The following is a 19,395-nucleotide window of genomic DNA, read 5'->3' on the forward strand; positions in this document are numbered from 1 at the left end:
TGTGTGTGTTTGTTGCCTGCATGAGCTCTAAGGAGGCCAAGGTGATAGAAGGGTGCCCTTCTCCTCAACCAGGAGGTGATGGTCAGATAGTTCCTTGCAGAAGCCTGCCCTCCATCCTGCGAACCTTCCAGGCAATAGGTTTCCAGACAGCAGGCTCTCTGGCTTAGAGCCCCAGAAATGAAAAGTGGCTGTCCTGCTCTGAGGGAGCCTGGATGTGGTGTTTCCAGTGCTCACTGCTCTGAATTAAACATCACAGGCCTTAATCTGTGTGTGACATGGGGTTGCCTCAGGCAGAGGATAGTTTCCTTTCACACCAAGCAATGCCTGGGAGAGCTGGGCCAGTGACAGAGTTGTGACTTTCCCTTTGATGTGCCCTCTGGAGAGCTCACCCCTCCCCAGGGTGCCCACCCCCGCCCCCAGGGCTTGGCAGACTAGGTCCCAAAGCAGAGACACCAGACCACAGAATGGGACAGAGAAGGGCCCCCCAGAAAGCCATTGTCATGTACTGAAAACCTGAGGATTTACATAATGAGGTTTCACATGCATTATTCCTGGGCTGCCTCATTCACACACAACGCAAGGGACATGCCAGCCTGTTTGGCGCTGGACATCCCTCAGCCGAGAAGGGTCTGAAATGGCCAAGCTGAACCTTTGTCAGGGTCCCCAGAAGAGCTACAACTAGTAGCTTTCAAATTCGTGGAATTCACAACTGGGGGAAAGGCTTACCAAGGGACAGGCACCTGCTCCACACCGCACATGCTTCATCTCTCCCATCAACCCGCAAGGGATGCTGGCAAGTGTCAGCCCCTTAGAGAGAGGGGAAAGCTGACTTGACAGAGGGTACCGTTCCCTGGCTACTAAGTGGCAGAAACAGGATTTCCTCCCCACCTGCTGCCCTCCCCCGCCCATGTTCACTTTTCCACACCCCCTCCTTCTGTGTCTCCCTTACCAGGGTGGCCCCCTTGGATACATCGCACCATTGCTCCTGGGGGTTTCACTCCAGGACTCAGGTTTGCATTTCAGGCTTGTTGTTAATATGTTGTCAGAAATCCCTGTTTGTCGGGAAGAAAACAATAATACATTTGAAGGTTTTGCTGGATCCTAAAGGGCACTTGTATACATCTGTCTTGGCATCCGTTCCTTCCAGGGAGTATATCTTCGTTGTCTTTAAGCAGAAAAGAACAGAAAGTAGAATTCCTCTTTCCTAACTTTTACACTTAGTATTTTCACAAGGAGCCTTAGTTTTTTAGCCTCCTGTATAAAACTTTGAAACTCTTCACCCGTTCACAGAGGTGGCACGGTTGAAGCACTGAGATGAAATTACACATCTTAAGCTTCAGAATTGCCCCCCCAAAAAAAAATGGAGTTTGTAGTTTTAATGTTTGACCATCTCTTCACCAAGCAGACCTTTCAAGAATCAAAAGTCCTATTTCCACACTAATATCTCTGGCTGTGAAAATGAGACTTGGTATAAGATGCTGGGCCTTCACAGCGAACTGGGTCTGTGGCTCTGTCCATGTGGCAGAGGGACGGGAACCGCGGCCCAGGCCGTGCTCACTCGAATCCACTTCCCACATCACTCGAGAAGCCGGCAGTGTCTCTCAGAGTTCAGAGGCCAGATTTGGAGTCAAACAAATAGGGGTCAAGCCCCACCACTGCCCTGAATGACCCTGAGTAAGTGGCTTGACCTCTGTATCACAGGTTCCTCAACAAAAGCAACCAAAACTGTTAGCAAGGGGCCTACTGCGTGGGGCAGCGGGAGGGTTAAATGGCAAAATGCCTGCAGTGCCTGGCACATCACAAGCCCCGTTTCTAAGGGGGAAGAATAGGCAGCTCATGGCTGGGTGGGGATTCCTCTATTTCTTTCAGGGAGCTTCCTGCCAGCTGACGCCTTCCCCGGTCCTCCCAAAGCCGCCAGCTCTTATGGGACGTGCTCTTCTCTTTGGTGAATACGACTAGGCCACCGCCAAGAAAGGACCCAGATACCTTTTGTGAATGGGCTAAGGCTGGGATTTTCAAGAGGAAATTTTTAAATGCACAGAAGTTGCCACTTGGGAAGCACGCAAGCCCTTTCTTAGGGCTTGAAGTGTAAGAAAGGCTGAAGGGCACCAGCTGCTTCTGGCAGGAGAAGCCGCTCAGCTCTCCTGCCAATCAAATCTCCAGCCAATCAAGTCCTGGCTAGGGGGCGTGACCACCGCTTTGTCTTGTGGTCTCAGCCAGGAAAAGCCCCTAACCATCCCTCTGCTTAATTAGCTCAGATCCCTCTTCTTTAAGATGAGAATAAAAATGGCACCTAGCTCGTAGCCTTCCCAATGGGAGCTTGTATACAAAACCCTTAGCACATAGGACCACAAAGCATACATGCTCTCCTACCATCGTCATTATCCTCACTATTCTCTTTAACTCACTATCTTCCAAGATTTCCTTGGGCCCAGGTATTCTTAAGATTCTGGCTTCTTCCGTGCCACTTGTGTGTTTTGTTTGTTTGTTTGTTTGTTTTTGCGGTACGCAGGCCTCTCACTGTTGTGGCCTCTCCCGTTGCGGAGCACATGCTCCGGACGCGCAGGCTCAGCGGCCATGGCTCACGGGCCAAGCTGCTCCGCGGCATGTGGCATCTTCCTGGACCGGGGCACGAACCCGCATCCCCTGCATCGGCAGGCGGACTCTCAAACACTGCGCCACCAGGGAAGCCCGAACTGTATATTTTTAAATGGTTAAGATGGTAAATGTTATGTATATTTTACCATAATTAAAAATTAAAAATGTGAATTATTGGGGGAAAAAAAGCCGTTGGGAACTTTGTAATGGATGGCTCAGTCTGTTAGCACTGGACCTACCATTCAATCTCAATATCGTTAAAAACAGGATGACCAGACATTATGTGCTCACTGTGTGATGCAGGATGGATCACACAGTACCGCCTACGAAGGCGTCTGGACAACAAAAAGACTTTGATCTCCTCAGACCTCTAGATCTAACTATTTGTTTACAGGAAACATGGGGAAAAGAGGAACAAGTTAACTGAAACCAAGAAGAAGTGATCAGCCAAATCCAGGATGTGAATGTTCTCCAGGACAAAAGACCCAGTTTCTCCAACAAATCAGTGGCTGGGGGATAAAAAAGGTCAGGGGCGGGTGTTGCTGTTACAGAATTAAAGACATTTCAGAGACATAACAACCAAGTGTAATGTGTGGACATTGTCTGGATCCTGATTCTAACAAACCAACAGTAAAAAAGATATCTCTGAGAGAATCAAGGAAATGTGATCATGGACTGAATATTAGATGATATTCAGGAATGATTATAAGTATTTTTAGCTGTGATCATGTCAAGGCGGGGATAATGTAAAGGAACAAAAAGTCCTTTCAGTTAGGATGTCTTTATGGGTGAAATGACACAACTTGCTTTAAATTAACCTAGAAAAAAACTCAAAAAGGAAGAAAAAAGAATGAGAGAACACTGGGAAAATGTTGAAGCTGGATGATGAATACATGGAGTTAATCGCAGGCTTCTCTAGTTTTGTGTGTGTTTCCAAAATCCCAGAATAAAAAACAATTTTTATGTAGGCAATCTCAAAGGAACATACAGACACACACACAAACAGAGTGAGCTACAGCCAAAGCATAAGCAAATTAGGAAGCCATTTGCCTTTAGTAAGTGCAGGAAAAGGGAGATTAAGCCTTGGGCCTTGAAAAATGAGCTAACCAAGTCTAAGATGCCTATATTAAGCTGGCACCCTCAAAGATGCTCCACACCCTGGCAAAAGGAGGGCTTAAAAACTTTTTTTTTCTGGACTTTCAGAAAGGGGAGCCTATGAAAACCTGTAGTTTTCAATGTGGCTCTGGAGGGGAAAACTAATAATGGCCACAATACTGATGATGATGATGATCACCCTGAAGGTTTGTAACCACGTGGGTCTGGGGCTCAAGTTTATACTCCATGTATTCAGTGGGAAAACTCCCAAGTTGAGGAAATAAATGTCAGTGTTCAGAGGTTATTAGCATCCCTGGCATCCAGCTGAAACAAACAAAAAAGACTTCCGAGAGCAAAGCAGCCAGGAATCAGACCCCTCAGGATTCCCACAGATTAAGTTCAATCAAGAATGAGATCACAGTCAAATTACTAAACATCCAAGCAATAAGTCAGTATGAGCCAGAGTAAGCAGACACAACAAACAAGACATTGAGACACCACCCCTCTGCCACTCCCACCCAAAGACTTCAGATGTTGGAATTATCAGATAACAGATTCTAAAATCACTATGTATTCAATATTTTTTTTAAAGAAGGCTTTTAAAATGAGCAAGGAATGAGACTATCAAAAATGGCCAGGCATTTGTCCTCAGGAGTTTGTGGGAGCACAGGAGAGCTATTTGACCCCTGTACATTTGGCTCTTCCATTCTGGTGGGAAAAACAGATTTCTTTACAGAATCAAATTATGCTGGCAATAAAAATTCAAGTGCTTCCAGGAGCCAGAGAGGAAATATGAGCAGTGCATTGGGCAGGCAGAACATAGGCTGTATCTAAAGAGGGAGCCTCTTCTCAGCCCCAGCAGATTGTTGATCTATATACAAGAAGAGAGTCCAGGTATTGCCAGATATTCCCATTTTCCCAAAAAAAGGCATAAATCCAGATGTCAATGAGCTGTACATGTTGGCTACTGTGGTAGACATCTGGTTTTTGTCACCTAATAGCAATTGACCTCTCTTCTAAAATATTATGGGGTTATGATCCCCCTTTGGGGACAACACCTTTCTCCTAGTCTCAGTCCAGTTTCTCAGAGATGGTGTTGATTCCACCTCTGGCTGCAGGGCTGGGCATGTGGCTCAAGCTCAGCCAATCAGAGCAGTCTCCTGGGCCACAATAATTGGCTCAGGAATGGGCTTGTGACCCACCCAGAGAAAATGAGAGACAGTGAGGGCATCGAGGGAAGCTTAGGAAAAAGACTCTTATCCTTCCCTATGGAATTCAAAGCTGAGAAGATGTAAGGGCTGGAGCTTCGGCCGCCTTTTTGTGACCATTATAGAGAGATTCTGTCTAAGGTTGGATCCACATGGTTCAAAGAATCCCTGAGAGCTGGAGAGAGGCCAAGGCCTCATGAAATCATCTGAGCCTGAACCCAGAGGTTCCCTCTAGACTTTTCATTTTTGGTAACCAGTGAATTTGCATTCATGCTGAAGACAATTTGAATAGGTTTCTCTGTCACTCCACAGAAAGAGGCCTCTCCCTTCAGCAACTAATTAAAAGTCTTAACACGCTGGGAAAGCTAGACAAACATATCTGAGGGCTGACCATGGACCTTCAGTCTGCGGTCTCAGCACCTGGCCACCCCTCTCCTTCTGTACTCCTTTCCCTAACTTCTCTGATGACTCATCTTCTAGCCTCCATTCCCACTGCTCCTTCCTTGGACAATCCTCTTCTCTCCCTGCTCTGCCTCCGGAAATCCTACTGTTCCCTCAAAACTCAAGTCAAATGGTTCCTTTTTTCTTAGCGCTTTCCTGACAACCCCACCCTAAGCCCTACCCGAGGCAGAAGAAGATACCTCTTGCTCCATCCCCAGGCCCCTCTGATCCCCCCGATGAACACTCAGCCCTTCTGCTGAGGATCCTAATTACGCAGCCACGTTCCTGTCTCCCCTGCTTCTTGACCGTGATCCAAATTCAGACGCAGATTAGAAGGGATGATATTTGAGGCTTAAGTTTCAAAAAACAATCAGTTCTTAGGAGAAGTCAGAAAACATGGTGAAAGATGAGGATTTGGGTCAGGGATTCGAAAGAAAAGAACAGTTGTTCCGCGGAAAAGAGAGGGTCTATGTGGAGTGCAGTGAGGAAGGAGGAAACACTGGACATATTTAGACCAAACGAAATGATTCAGAGGAAACCTGAGAAGAAATGTCTAGAGAGGCATGAGGTTGATCTGACTGGAAAGGAATATAAAAAATGTGTGACAGGAATGACCCAAAACAACAACAACAAAATGCCCAAAATAGGTGCACTGTTCACATGAGAAAAGAATGCAGACAACAGGAAGATGCTGAGCAACCTCCAGAAAACAAGAGAGAAGGTGACAAAGGATGAGGTCATCTCAAACCAGATAAACTGGGAGGCTTTCTATTCATTGAAAGGGGTTTTTCAAAAGCTAAGGCTCATGTTGGCTTGCCCCTGATGGAAACTCAGGGCACCGAGGCCTTCTGGAATTTTCTGTTCAACAGACAGACACAGGGAGGGTCCCAGGAGGCCAGGCAGGGGCTAGATGTACCAAAAGAACTACCATGGGTCAAAGGTCAAAACAAGCAAGGTGTCAGTTTATGAGCCACCCCAGGCAAGCACTGTCTCGCTTTTTACTTCTAAGGACCATGGGACCTTTGTCCACAATTCCCATGCCTCCAACCCTGGGACCAGTTCTTTCTTCATGTGATAAAATACCTAAGTCGGACAGTAGCCAATCATAGCGGCCTTTAACCTTTGTTGGGGACATACCTGGTTGAGGCTCTGAGCCCTCTTCCCAGAAAAATGCACACAGCCTCAGACACAACAAAGTTTCCTTCCCGTTTAAGCAGTTTATACCCTCCCTGGGGCCCATCTCTTGAACAATATTTCCTAAACTCATTCACTTAATCAAAAAAACATTTATTGAGTGCCAGCTACCTGGTACCTGCCAGGTACTGCTGCCGGGTACTGCTCCGGACACCAAGGATACAGGGATCCTCGCCTCATGGAGTGGACCTTCCAGTTTGTACTTGAGCCCTCAAATGATCAGAATGTCTGGCGAAGCGGCCCGGGAATTCAGTGATTCTGACATGGGGCTAGAATTAGGACCTGTCGTCCCAAAGAGCCCCAGCTCAAACACCGCTTCTGTAAAGAGAGAGGGGAGGAGTGTATTGAAAGCATGTGCTCTAACTGGGAAGCTCATAGCCTGCTGAGGGAGTGTAGAGGGTATCTGCACTTTGGAAAAATGTTTGGCAGTATCTCATAAAGCCGGACGTATGTGTGACCCAGAAATTCTACTCCTAGATATATACCCAAGAGATATGTGCACATGTGCAGACCAAAAGGCATACACAACGGCCCCCAATTATCCCTGGTGTTCACACCTCTGTGTCCCCTCCCCTTGAGAGTAGGCAGGACTGTACCTTATTTCTAATCAGTAGATGCTGCAAAGGTGATGGGCATGTCATTTCTGTGATTATGTTACAGAAGATTGTAACTTCCATCTTGCCTGGAGACCCTCTCTATGGACTCTCACTGGCTTTGATGAAGCAAGCCACCTTATGGAGAGGCCCACATGGCAAGAAACAGTGCAGGATCTCTGGCTAACAGCCAGCAAGGCGGTGAGGCCCTCAGACTAACTAACAACCCTCAGGGAACTGTATCCTGCCAACCACCACATGAACTGGAAAGAGGATCCTTCCCCAGCTGAGCCTCAGATGAGACCCCAGCCCTGGCCACCTCCCTCATTGCAGCCTGGGAGAGACCCTGAGCAGAGAACCCAGCTAAGCAGAGCCCAGATTCGTGACCCACAGAAATTGTGACATAAGTGTGTGTTTTTTGGATCCGGTAAGTTTGCCATAATTTGTTCTGCAGGAATAGATAACAGAGTGTAATGCAATGTAGCAGTGAGAATGAATGAACCACAGCTACATCAGAAAACGTGGTCGAACCTCACATACTTGAGTGAAAGAAACCAGGCAGCAAATGGAATCTGTAAGATTCCATTTCCATGAAGCTCAAAACCAAGCAGAATTAATCTATGATTGGAAGTCAGACAAGCGGGAGGGGGTAACAAGAATGAGCACAGGGAGTCTTCTCGGAGGGGAGGGGGTGGGTGGTGATGTTCTGCTTCTTGTTCTGGGTTCTGATTAGGGTGGGTGCATACACTTTGTGAAAATTCTTCAAGTGTACACTTATCAGTTGTGCTCTTTTCGAGATGTATATTATGTTTTGAAAACAAAACTTTACAAAAAAGAAAATATGCTGGAGTCCAACAGCTAGGGTTCGAATCTTGGACCTATCACTTACAAGATTTGTAACTGGGCAAGTTACTTGACTTTTCTGAGCCCGCTTCTGTGAAATGGGTTGGGCCAAGAATTAAATAAAACAGTGCATGGCATAGCGGCTGGTACCTAACAAGCCTCAGTAAATATTAGCTAGTTTGGTTAACCTCATTCATAGTGGTTCATTGTTAATCCCCCCAAAAAAAGTAGTGGAGGTTGATTTGCCTGGATGCCTGCAAGTTGAATATATGGAGTTCTCTTGCACGTGCCACGCCACAGAGACCAGCTGGATTCTCAGAATCCCTCTAGCAGCGATCAGGGGAGCTCAGCCTGCCTCTGACACCCACACCCAGAAATGTCCCTGGGCAACAAGCAAGATGATATGCGAGTGTTCAGAGGTCAACTTTGTCTGGGTTGGAACTGAGACGATGCAAATCAAAGCTCTCCCCAGGATGGCTGTGATCGGGTTGAGATGGTGCTGTCCTCCCACATCATCAAGAAAACAACAAAAACAAGCAAACAGACAGACAGCAACGCGGACATTCACAGAAGGAGTCTGTGGTACCGGGCACAGTTTACTACTTCACACATATTAACCCATGTGGTCTTTACAGTCAATGTTGCTATTACCTCCATTTTACAGGTGAGAGAAGTGAGGTACAGACAGAATAAAACAAACAAACGAAACCAGGCCGATCAGAGGTGGGATCAGCAGCCTTCATCTGCAGCTTTCAAACAGAACATACAGACTGACCTCCCTGGCAAAGCTTTTTTTCTGTTTTTTTGTTTGTTTTTTTTAGAGAGAGTGGTTTTTTGGTTTTGTTTTAAGTTTTTTAATTAATTTATTTATTTATTTTTGGCTGTGTTGGGTCTTCGTTTCTGTGCGAGGGCTTTCTCCAGGTGTGGCAAGCGGGGGTCACTCTTCATCGCGGTGCACAGGCCTCTCACTATCGCGGCCTCTCTTGTTGCAGAGCACAAGCTCCAGACGCGCAGGCTCAGTAGCTGTGGCTCACGGGACTAGTTGCTCCGCAGCATGTGGGATCCTCCCAGACAAGGGCTCGAACCCACGTCCCCTGCATTGGCAGGCAGATTCTCAACTACTGTGCCACCAGGGAAGCCCCCTGGCAGAACTCTGATTTGCAAGACATGAACACCCCAACCAGCCTTGTCTCTATCTGAGAAAACACCTGGGTGACTTCTCATTTTCTGACAGGGGAAGGGGGTGAGCACGGCCGCAGAAGGCCTCAGTGACCAGCTGTGATTTTGTGGTTTGAATTTATTTTTGTGAACCTGTGTGTGTGTGTGTGTGTGTGTATAAAAACCTGCATTTCCTTAGCCCATAGCGTCAGGTTATGAATGGACTGTGGAGCCTCCAATGGCCCTTTGCTCTCCCATCTGTCACCTACTCAACAGCTTAGCTACTTCCTGATCCTCGAACGCTCTCTCTCTCTTTTACTCCCCCTTTCTCCTTTTCCAGCTCTTGCCCTGGCTCTCTCTTACCCCTTAAAGGCTGGGCAAGCTCCCTACCTCTTCCAGGCGGGAGGCCAGCATTCATTTCTTGTTGGAATGCAGGGGACAACAAGCAGATCTGGGGAGGGGGCACAGTGGATGGGCTCTCCCGGTCAAGGACAGCCCAGGGAAGGTAACTGCGGCCCAATGAGATTTTATGGGGCAGAGGTCCTGCAGGAAAGAAGCCCAGTGGGTGGCAGGAGAGGTCCCTGGCAAGCCCCAGCTACCCCTCCTGGCCTCAGCTCCCTCCCCCTCTTGCTGCAGGCACTGCCCAAACTTCAGGACAGCCGGAAGCCCAGATTGTTCAGGGCTGAGGGAAAGCAGGTGGTGAGCATGGGTGTCTCGTGGTTGTGACACCTGTCACGTGTGGTCCCCGGGGAAAATACCGTCCCATCACAGTCATCTAGATTCAAATCCTGTTCTGGCTGTGTCACCTTGGTCACACACCTCCATGTCTCTTGAGCCCTATTTTCCTGTTCCAGTGGGAGTGACGTGATAGAAATAACACCCGTCACGACACTTTTGGGCGCTTCTCTGCAGAGCTCCGAGGTCCAGGTGTTTCACACACACCTACTGCCCCAGGTTATGGTGAGGATTAAATGAGATGATCCACAGGAAGGACTGGGACAGAGCCCTGCGGGTGGAAAGCCCGGAGTTAACATCACACGCTCCAGTATTAGGAGGACAGCTGGGAATGACAAAGCTGGGACCTGGACCCAGGCCTTTCAGACACCAGCATCCTGATGCTGATGGAGACACAGTACAGCCTTGGTAGCCACCCAGAGCTCAAGAAGATTGATTGATTACAGGCATCACCAAGGAGCCCGTATAAGCTAGAAACCTCTTTTTTTTTTTGGCCATGCCTTGTGGCTTGCGGGATCTTAATTTCCCCACCAGGGATTGAACCCGGGCCATGGCAGTGAAAGCACCAAGTCCGAACAAGTGGACCGCCAGGGAATTCCCCAGGTGCAGTATTTTGAACACCCCATCATCGCAAAGTACAACTCTCACTCAGCCCAGGACATGCTATGATAAAGCCATGAGTTATTGGGGTATTTTAGTTTCTGTTTTTGAAATTTAAGTGGATGACATGGAACTGGGTTTTTAGACTTTCACACACCCTTTGAGATGACTGTGGCATCCTGTGGGGAGTGGCAGGATCCAATCAAGATTTGGCAATTTCTGCTCCAGTGAGCCTGAATGTCAGCTTTGTTCTCCGTTTACTATTTCCTCATCGAGAGATGGACTAATGGCAACATATGCTCTCCCAAGCCTATCAGGGGGCCATGGGCGGCTCCGGCTCCAGGCTGGCCTGGATGGGCTCCGTAGGGTCTGGCTGGCAGTGAGCAGGGTTGCGTTCTGTGCTCATGTTGATGACACTGAAGACAAGCATGGAGATGGGCATGGGGCTGGGGAGGGCCAAGGCTACAGAAGCCTAGGTCCTGGGGTAAGGACAGTTCAGCTCAGCAGCTCAAGAGTAGGAGGCAAGGCTGTGGGCGGGTGGCAAGGGCTGCCCCTGTTCATTCACTCATTCGTTCATTCAGGCACTGTTCTAGGTACTGGTGATACAGCAGTGAACAAAAGAGAAAAAAATCCCTGCCCTCATGGAGCTTAAGTTGGGGGCAGGGGGGAGTTGGGAGTGGGGAGACTGACAACAAATAAGAGAAGGAAACTAAATAAATAGCATGTTAGAGGAGTGGTAAGATGAAGGGAAGAGCAATAGAGTGAGGTGTTTGTTTTGTTATTCATGTTTTTGGGGGGGTGTTTTTTGTTTTGTTTTGTTTTTTTGGGTGGCATCATGGGGCTTGCAGGATCGACCAGGGATCGAACCGGGCAGTGAAAGCACTGAGTCCTAAACACTGGATCGCCAGGGAATTCCAAGACCCTTTTAAATAGGGTGATACTTGAGTAAAAATCTGAAGGAGCTGAAGGAGATCCCTGGGGGAAGTGCCTGGTAGGGAGAAGAAACAGTAACTGCAAAGGCCCTGAGGCAGAAATGTGCCTGGAGAGTTGAGCCTGACCCTCTCTGTTCCTCTGAAGTTACCACTCAGGGCCCCGGCCTCTGTGGTCACTCCTCATACATTCCTAAGGTCTTTCTGGTCGAATGGAACTAACCCAGGCAGAACCTTCCAGGCTGACTGAGGGCCTCGAAGAGATTTCTAGGGAAAAGTTCTGGGAGGGCTCTGCGATTCAACTGCAGGGTTGAATAAGTCCTGAGGTTTTGCCAAGCTTTTAACAAATGCACAAGGAATTTGCAAGAATGCAATAAATTCATTCCTGGACCATGCTCCAGAGCTGCTTAATCAGAATCTCTGAGGTCTGTGCCAGGGAATGTGCATTTCCAAGAGCCTCTAGGCATGTGGGAGCATCTTTACCATATAATCCATCCCATATCGATTTCCATGATTTTTCTCTCTTATATCTTCTTCTAATTGATTAGAGTGGAGTCTGCCATCTTTCATCTTTCTCAGATGAATATTTTGAGTTTGTCTTGGGGCACCTTGTCTGTCATTTCCTGCCAGGGAAATGAGGCATTCTGTAGGTAGTCAGCAGGGCTGTTCTCCCAGACAGAAGGGGCTGATCTGAAAAAGGTGACATGGGGTGAGGGGAGATAGTTGGCATTTGCATGTCTTCTCCACACTCTCCATCCCCCCAGCCCCGTGCCCATGGGGAGTGCGGGGGGGTTTCTTAAGGATCTGATCCAGGTCAACACTGGGGCCACCGTCTGACCTTGTAGGGACTCAGGTGATGTTTGTAGAAGTAAGGAACACATGAATGAATAAACGCGAGTTTTGACAGGGAAGGACAGGAACAGTAAGGTTGGGGGCTTGTAAATACCCTTTCCTTAGCACGTGGGAGAATCTTTCATTCTTTCAGAAGTGTTCCTTCCACCCCACCCATCTCCCATCTCCACCCCCACCCCCAGAAGTGATGGTCCCCCCAGCTTACTCTGTTTTCTCCTCCACAACAGAGAGAACTAGAGATTCCGGTGGGACGGGGTGTACTAATCTCCAAGCTTCTCGTGGTTCAGCTCCATTACCCTCCCACGCCTGACCACCCCCTCCTCAACGCACCAAGCCTGGAGCTAAGATCACTAGGAAGGATTCTCGAGTCTGCTCCTTCCCGGCTGTAAGACTTGCAGCTACTTCTGTGAACACTGAGCCTGTTTCCCCATCCTGGAAACGGGGCTGGGGACCTCTAGGGGGGAGGTCGGGGAGGGCTCGCAGCGCTGCAGCGGGCTGTAATTGGCCGGGTGCTGCCAGCGCACCTCCCCCTCATCTTCGGGCGCCGCGCACGCCACGCCCCTCCCCAGCTCCGCCGTCAGAATGGCGTTGCCGTGGCGACGTTTGTAAAAAGGCCGGGCGGGCGCGCGGGCTGCGGGCCTTCGCCTGGAGACTCCGCAGGAGGGCGGCAGAGCGGAGGTCAGGGCTCTCGGCGGAGGACGAGGCGTGGGCTTCTTCCTCTGGCCAGGTGAGAGCGGCGCGCGAGGAGGCGGCGGGAGGAAACCTGGGCCGGAGGAGGCCAGCCCTGCGAGGTCAAGGGCGTTGGGGTAGGCAGGGGACCTGGCGCCAGCCGAGTCCGAACTCTCTGATGCAGGCTCGGGTCGCCAGGAGCACCCCAGAAAAGGTGCCCCAACACCAGCCGTTCCTTCCTAAGTGCAGCCCCTACCTCGCCCCCCAAGGGAGGCGGCACGGGAGCTTTAAGCCTCTCCTGGGCACCAGCTCTTGGATGTCCTGTGGGTATAGCTGGGATTAAGAGAGGAACCCCTGTTTCCCCTGATTTATGGACAACACCCACCCAATGGTCAGAGACACACACACACACACACACACCCCTTACCTGAACTCCCCTTCTTTAAGGAACTTTAAGGTCACTGTATACCTCAAAAGTAAGTTTGCTCCTATAGCCCAATTCTGAGCCATCCAAAGTGGTCGGGGGAACGCAGATGACTGAAGCCCTTTTGCTCTTTCCTGTGGCTGGTGCTCCATGGCACTGAGTAAGAACGAATTCACAGAGCTCCACACATTCAAATTACTTTGACAGTGTTTTCACGCAAGGAAGTGATGCACAGGGCAAAATGAAGGTGGAGAAATATTGTCCAATCCAAAAGCTAAAGAGATAGAATTTAGGTTTTCCAAGGAGTCATCTAAGCTAGATACTGACAGGAAAAATGAAAGGTAGTTACTATCAAAGCTTCCTAGCCAGCTGGCTGTACTGACTTGCTTAGAGGTGCCCTTTGTATTTTCATTCACTCAGCAAGTGTTTCCCAAGCACCTACTATGTGTCAGGTTCTGCCCCCCCCTGCCGCCCCCTACCCTGGAGAAGGGGTAATGCACAGAACTGGCAGGAACTGCAAAGGGTCTGACATTTGACCCTGTTTGAAAGTTAGTAAGTTAGCCTGCCCAGCTTATAGTTCCTGGCAGAAGACAAGAGACTCCTGGGCCAGAAACAAAGAACTTGATTACTCACAGCACAGCCGACATAACAGGCAGCAGAGCTGCATATGCACATTGGTTCCTGTTGCCCTGAAAGTCCCTCGGGGTGGTGCAGAGCAGCCAGTGTGGATGCTGTGCGCACAGTGGGTCTGTGTCCCAGGTAAGGAACTCCAAACTCAGGAAACTGCAATCTTTGAAAGGGGCTGCTAGCAAACCTGCCCAACTTTTGCCCCAGAAGGAGCCGTTATCTTTATTAGAAACATTACCTCTATCCTCCCAGGCTGTTTGCCATACAAGCATCCTCAGAAAGTGAGTGCAGGACAAAATCTTTCAATGCCTTTGCTCTGAAGATGGGTACAAACACAACATACCCATGAAGAATTGCTTCTTAACAAAATGAACACAGTCCTGGTTTTCCAGGAACATATATGTTAGTGAAAGACAAACCAACAGCAAGCATAACTAAAGAAAGGAACAAGAACATGTCAGAGAATGATAAGTACAAGGAAGGAAACACAGCAGGGGAAAACTAGCAGGGGAATAACATGACTGAGGGTGCCTTTAGCCAGAGTGGTCAGGTGGTTGCCCCGAGGGGGGACGTCTGAGCAGAGAGAAGACCCCAGCCTTGGGGACGTCTGGGGTGAGAGCTAAAAAACAAATATGTGCATGATCCAAGTTTAAGTTTTAGATTAGTGGCATTTCCTGTGGTTTTCCTGCAGAAGAGACATTTCTTGGAAGTTTCCATTTTAGCTTAATTAGACTTGAATGTGTTGCGTGCTAACATGGTCCTCTGCAATTGAAGATTAATAACTGAAGGCAGCAGAGCATGGTTCTTTGGGAAGAGGAAATGTCTTTTCCCCTGTATACATGACAGCGAACTTAATCAAATGTATTTCTCATTATATGAAAGCATCAATATTTGTGGGACATCCACAGGCCTCAAAGTTTACAAATATAAACTATGCTGCTTATTTTTATTTCTCTTACCCCCAGGTAGGGTCTCGTCTTCCTTTCAGAGGATAGAATGCTGGTTTCAAGGACTTTCTTTTATTACATGTGCCAAGTGTCAGCAGACAGTGCAATTCTCCCACCCCTACTCTGCCCCACCAGCAGCAATGGAGGTTTGTACACTGGTTACATGCAAAGGCTCAGAGTTGTCACACACTTACTATTGTGTGACCTCAACTTCTCTGAGTCTCAGTTTCCTCATTTGTAAAGCGGGACAATACTGACATCTGCCTCGCAGGGTGGTTCTGAGGATGAAAAGAGGCCATGTGTGTAAAAGGATAGCCCAGTGCCTGGCACTTAGTAGGGATTCAGTGATGGAATGATGATGGAGATGTTGATGGAAAGCAGAGCCAGACCGGAGACCCTCTACGGTCAGACCTAGAGATTTTTGTTTTTATCCACAGTTTAAGAACTTCACACTTCAGTGACCTTTCAGTTGAAAAGAGACTTTGGGGACTTTCCTGGTGACTCAGCAGTTAAGAATCCGCCTGCCAATGCAGGGGACACGGGTTCGAGCCCTGGTCCAGGAAGATCCCACATGCCTCGGAGCAACTAAGACAGTGCACCACAACTACTGAGCCTGCACTCTAGAGCCAGCGAGCCACAACTAGGGCCCTAGTGCCGCAACTACTGAGCCCACGTGCTTCAACTACTGAAGCCTGCACACCTAGAGCCCATGCTCCACAACAGGAGAAGCCACCACAATGAGAAGCCTGCGCACTGTGAGGAAGAGTAGCCTCCGCTCGCCACAACTAGAGGAAGCCCGCATGCAGCAATGAAGACCCAACAGAGCCAAAGAAAAAAAAAAAAAGGAAAAAAAAGAAAAGAGGCTATCTTTGACATGGCACTGAGATGGATCAGAATTCAAATATCATGTGAATTATCATCAACATCTTGGAACCAGCTGAAGTCACTGAAATTTTTACGTTTTAAAAAACATGTATATATGGGCTTCCCTGGTGGCACAGTGGTTGAGAGTCTGCCTGCCGATGCAGGGGACACGGGTTCGTGCCCCGGTCTTGGAGGATCCCACATGCTGCGGAGCAGCTGGGCCCGTGAGCCATGGCCTCTGAGCCTGTGCGTCCGGAGCCTGTGCTCCGCAACGGGAGAGGCCACAACAGTGAGAGGCCCGCGTAACGCAAAAAAAAAAAAAAATAAAAATAAATAAATAAATAAATAAATAAATAAATAAATAAATAATAAAAAACATGTATAGGGCTTCCCTAGTGGCGCAGTGGTTGAGAATCTGCCTGCTAATACAGGGCACATGGGTTCGAGCCCTGGTCTGGGAAGATCCCACGTTCCGCGGAGCAACTAGGCCCGCGAGCCACAACTACTGAGCTTGTGCATCTGGAGCCTGTGCTCCACAACAAGAGAGGCCACGATAGTGAGAGGCCCGCGCACCGCGATGAAGAGTGGCCCCCGCTTGCCTCAACTAGGGAAAGCCCTCGCGCAGAAACGAAGACCCAACAGAGCCAAAAATTAATAAATAAATTTTAAAACCATGTATAGGATTTACTTTGAAATGCATTAAAATATAAAATGTATAGATGGGTAGATATGTGAAAAAGCAAATAGAGCAAAATGTTGATTGTAGAATCTGGGTGGTGGTTCTATAGAAGTTCACCATCCACTTCTTTCAACTTTTCTGTGTGTTTGACATTTTCATAATAAAATGCCAGGAAAAGATACGTACAGAGTCTTGACCGTACAGCCAAGCTATAATCTTGATATTTTGTCTTTGGAAATCATTTTTTTTTCAACCGAAATATATGAAGGAATGCGGTGACTTAAAAAGAAAGTATCTTCTAATGCCCATTTCCTTGATGACTGACTCTTCCACACTTTAAGAAGCTCTGTAGAAGTTGGGGTTTCTTGAGTCAAAGTTCAGAAGCCCAAGATTAATAACAGTCACAATCACAGTAGGACAAATGGGTGTTTAGTGTAGCAATCACCATTCTAGATGCTTCACATTTAATCCTCAAAAAACTCTTTGGGATACAGAGTATTATTAGCCCCATTTTACAGATGAGGAAACAGAGGCATAGAGAGAGAATAAGTAAATCACCCAGAGTCACAGAGCTAGTAAGTGGTGGGTTAGTAACACTGAGTACTTGATTCTGTCAGATAACTAACCCCAAACTAAGCTTAATGGGAGGTGGAGAGCGGTTATCAGTGGAATTCAGATTTGTTTGTTGTTTTTTTTTTTTGCTATTGCTTGTTTGTGCTCTGAATTACACAAAGGATGTCCTCTTGTGATCAGAAGCAAGCTCATCTATGCCGGATATCACTGTTAAAAGGACAGTCTTAAAAATGTGTGGAATTATCATTGTGATCATTTCTCCTGTGGACATTATGGTGTATTCCATTCATTCTAAATATGACATTGAATAATTAGAGGACTGTATTTTTCTAACAAAATTGTTTTCTGAAAACATTTTATAGGGAAAGCAGAGAATATGAAAGCCTATCTAAAGAGTGCAGAAGGCTATTTTGTCCTGAATAAAAGCACTACGATTGGAAGGCATGAAAATTCAGACCTTGTTTTAGAGGTAAGACCTCTTCCTAGCCAGTCCCCAACCCTCCCTACACCTCACACCACCAAAAGTCCTTACTGTTCTGTGGACTCCAGTCTCTTGTAAAGCACAGCCTCTGGCTAACAGTCCCAGCCTTCCTCGGTGTGCCACCAATAACCAATCCCGGCATGTGCTGGGTCTCCCTGGCACATGTGGTAAGAATGAGCACAGTGCAAAGTGCGATGGGCCCTGTGTCCTTTGCTGACTGTGTGTGCAGTGTCCCACCCTGATGGCGCGGTTTGGAAGGTGGGCATAGAGCTGATGCTTGACCTTCACCTGCTCCGCGTCTGGCAGCCACGGCCACCTGAAGGGCCCAGCTTGAGCAATGGCCTCTCGCCCTTTCCAGAGCCTCTGGAGACTATGGGCCCCTCAGAGCCCTCCCCCGCCCCCGTACCTCCAAGTAGTAAATCAGGGTAAGCCCTGGGCGTGGCCTCAGCACTCTCTCACTTCATTTCATTCCATTCTCTGAATTAGCTGTGGCTTGGTCCACAGTCCCAGCTCATTGACAGCCAAGGAAGTTGGAAGAAATTGTAAGTAAGGAATTATAAAAACAGTGGCTTTGAGCCTTTTACCATTTTGAAAGGGATTAAAATATTAAAGCAGAAAGAGAAATGCAATGGAATCCCTTTAGGACTGTGAAAGGCAGACCACTCTCAGACTTCACTCAACAGAGTTTTTTAAACTTTATTTTGAAATAATTATAGATGCACAAATGGTAGAGAGAATGGCACGAAGCATGTGTGGAGTCCTGTGCCATTTTACCACGTGTGGATTTGGGTGTGACCATCAGGATATAGGAGTATTCCATCATCAGAGATGTCCCTTGTGATGCTCCTTTTATAGTCACAATTCCTCCTCCCACCATCGTCCCCACACTCCGAAAACCACTAATCTGTTCTCCGTCTCTATAATTTTCATCATTTATCTATGACCTTTGCGATTGATTTTTTTTTTTTTTTTAGTCATTGTAATGCCCTTGACGTCCATTTAGGTTATTAGCTTGTTCTTTTATTGCTGAGTAATAGTCCAGGGTATGGACGTATCACCTATGTTTAAACATTCACTTTTTGAAGGACATTTTGTTTCCATTTGGGGCTATTACAAATAAATGTACTATAAACATTTGTATACAGGTTTTTGTGTGAACATAAGTTTTTATTTCTCTGTGATAAATGCTCAGGAGTATGATTGCATGGATTAACATATGTGTTTATATATATTCGGTTTGTAAAGAAACTGCCAGACTTATCCAGCATGGCTGTACCATTTTTCATTTCCATCAGCAATGTATGAGACACATCCTCACCAGCAATTAGCATAAACACTGTTTTTCATTTTAGCTGTTTTAGTAAGTGTGTAGTGGTATCTCATCATAGTCTTAACTTGCATTTCCCAAATCGATAGTGATGTTAAGTGTCTTTTCATGTATGTGTTTGCCTTCTGCATATCCTCTTCAGTGAAATATCTCTTCATATCTTTTAAGTGTCTCTAATGGAATTGTTTAGTTTTTTACCATTGAGTTTTGAGAATTCTTTATGTAGTTTAGATATGAGTCCCTTGTCAGATAGATGGTTTGCAAATATTTTCTCCCATCCGTAGCTTGTCTTCTCATTCTCTTAGCAGAGTATTTCACAGAGCAAAAGCTTTAACTCTTGATGAAGTCCAGGTAGTTATTTTTTCTTTTATAGATCATGCTTTTAGTGTCATGTCTAAGAACAGGCCACAACGTCCCTGACCCTGAGGATTTTCTCTTATGTTTTCTTCTAAGTGTTTTATAGTTTTATTTTTAAATCTTTGAACCATTTTGGGTTCACTGTCGTTTATGATGTGAGATTTAGGTCAAAGTTCATTTTTCTTGCATGTGGATATTTAG

At 47.2% G+C, this 19,395-nt stretch overlaps 2 protein-coding genes and 1 pseudogene across 3 annotated transcripts in view; all 3 read left to right on the top strand.

Moving 5' to 3' along the window:
* Positions 1 to 9,993, top strand: part of LOC308620063 (forkhead-associated domain-containing protein 1-like) — a gene marked incomplete at its 3' end in the record, with an annotated part of 37,539 nt that extends 27,546 nt beyond the window's left edge. Inside the window, exons 9-10 of the mRNA XM_081239401.1 lie at positions 9,767 to 9,829; positions 9,985 to 9,993. Coding sequence (XP_081095527.1) covers positions 9,767 to 9,829; positions 9,985 to 9,993 — 72 coding nt within the window. The remainder of the gene's footprint in view (positions 1 to 9,766; positions 9,830 to 9,984) is intronic.
* Positions 1 to 19,395, top strand: part of LOC308620762 (centrosomal protein of 78 kDa-like) — a 423,604-nt pseudogene that overhangs the window by 240,895 nt on the left and 163,314 nt on the right. The window lies entirely within an intron of this gene.
* Positions 1 to 19,395, top strand: part of LOC308620064 (forkhead-associated domain-containing protein 1-like) — a gene marked incomplete at its 3' end in the record, with an annotated part of 152,088 nt that overhangs the window by 47,160 nt on the left and 85,533 nt on the right. The window contains exon 3 of the mRNA XM_081239402.1: positions 17,392 to 17,498. Within this exon, the coding sequence (XP_081095528.1) occupies positions 17,406 to 17,498 (93 nt within the window). The 5' untranslated portion in view covers positions 17,392 to 17,405. The remainder of the gene's footprint in view (positions 1 to 17,391; positions 17,499 to 19,395) is intronic.

The sequence above is a fragment of the Mesoplodon bidens genome (assembly GCF_964165515.1).
Source record: "Mesoplodon bidens genome assembly, chromosome: 7".
Classification (NCBI taxonomy): domain Eukaryota; kingdom Metazoa; phylum Chordata; class Mammalia; order Artiodactyla; family Ziphiidae; genus Mesoplodon; species Mesoplodon bidens.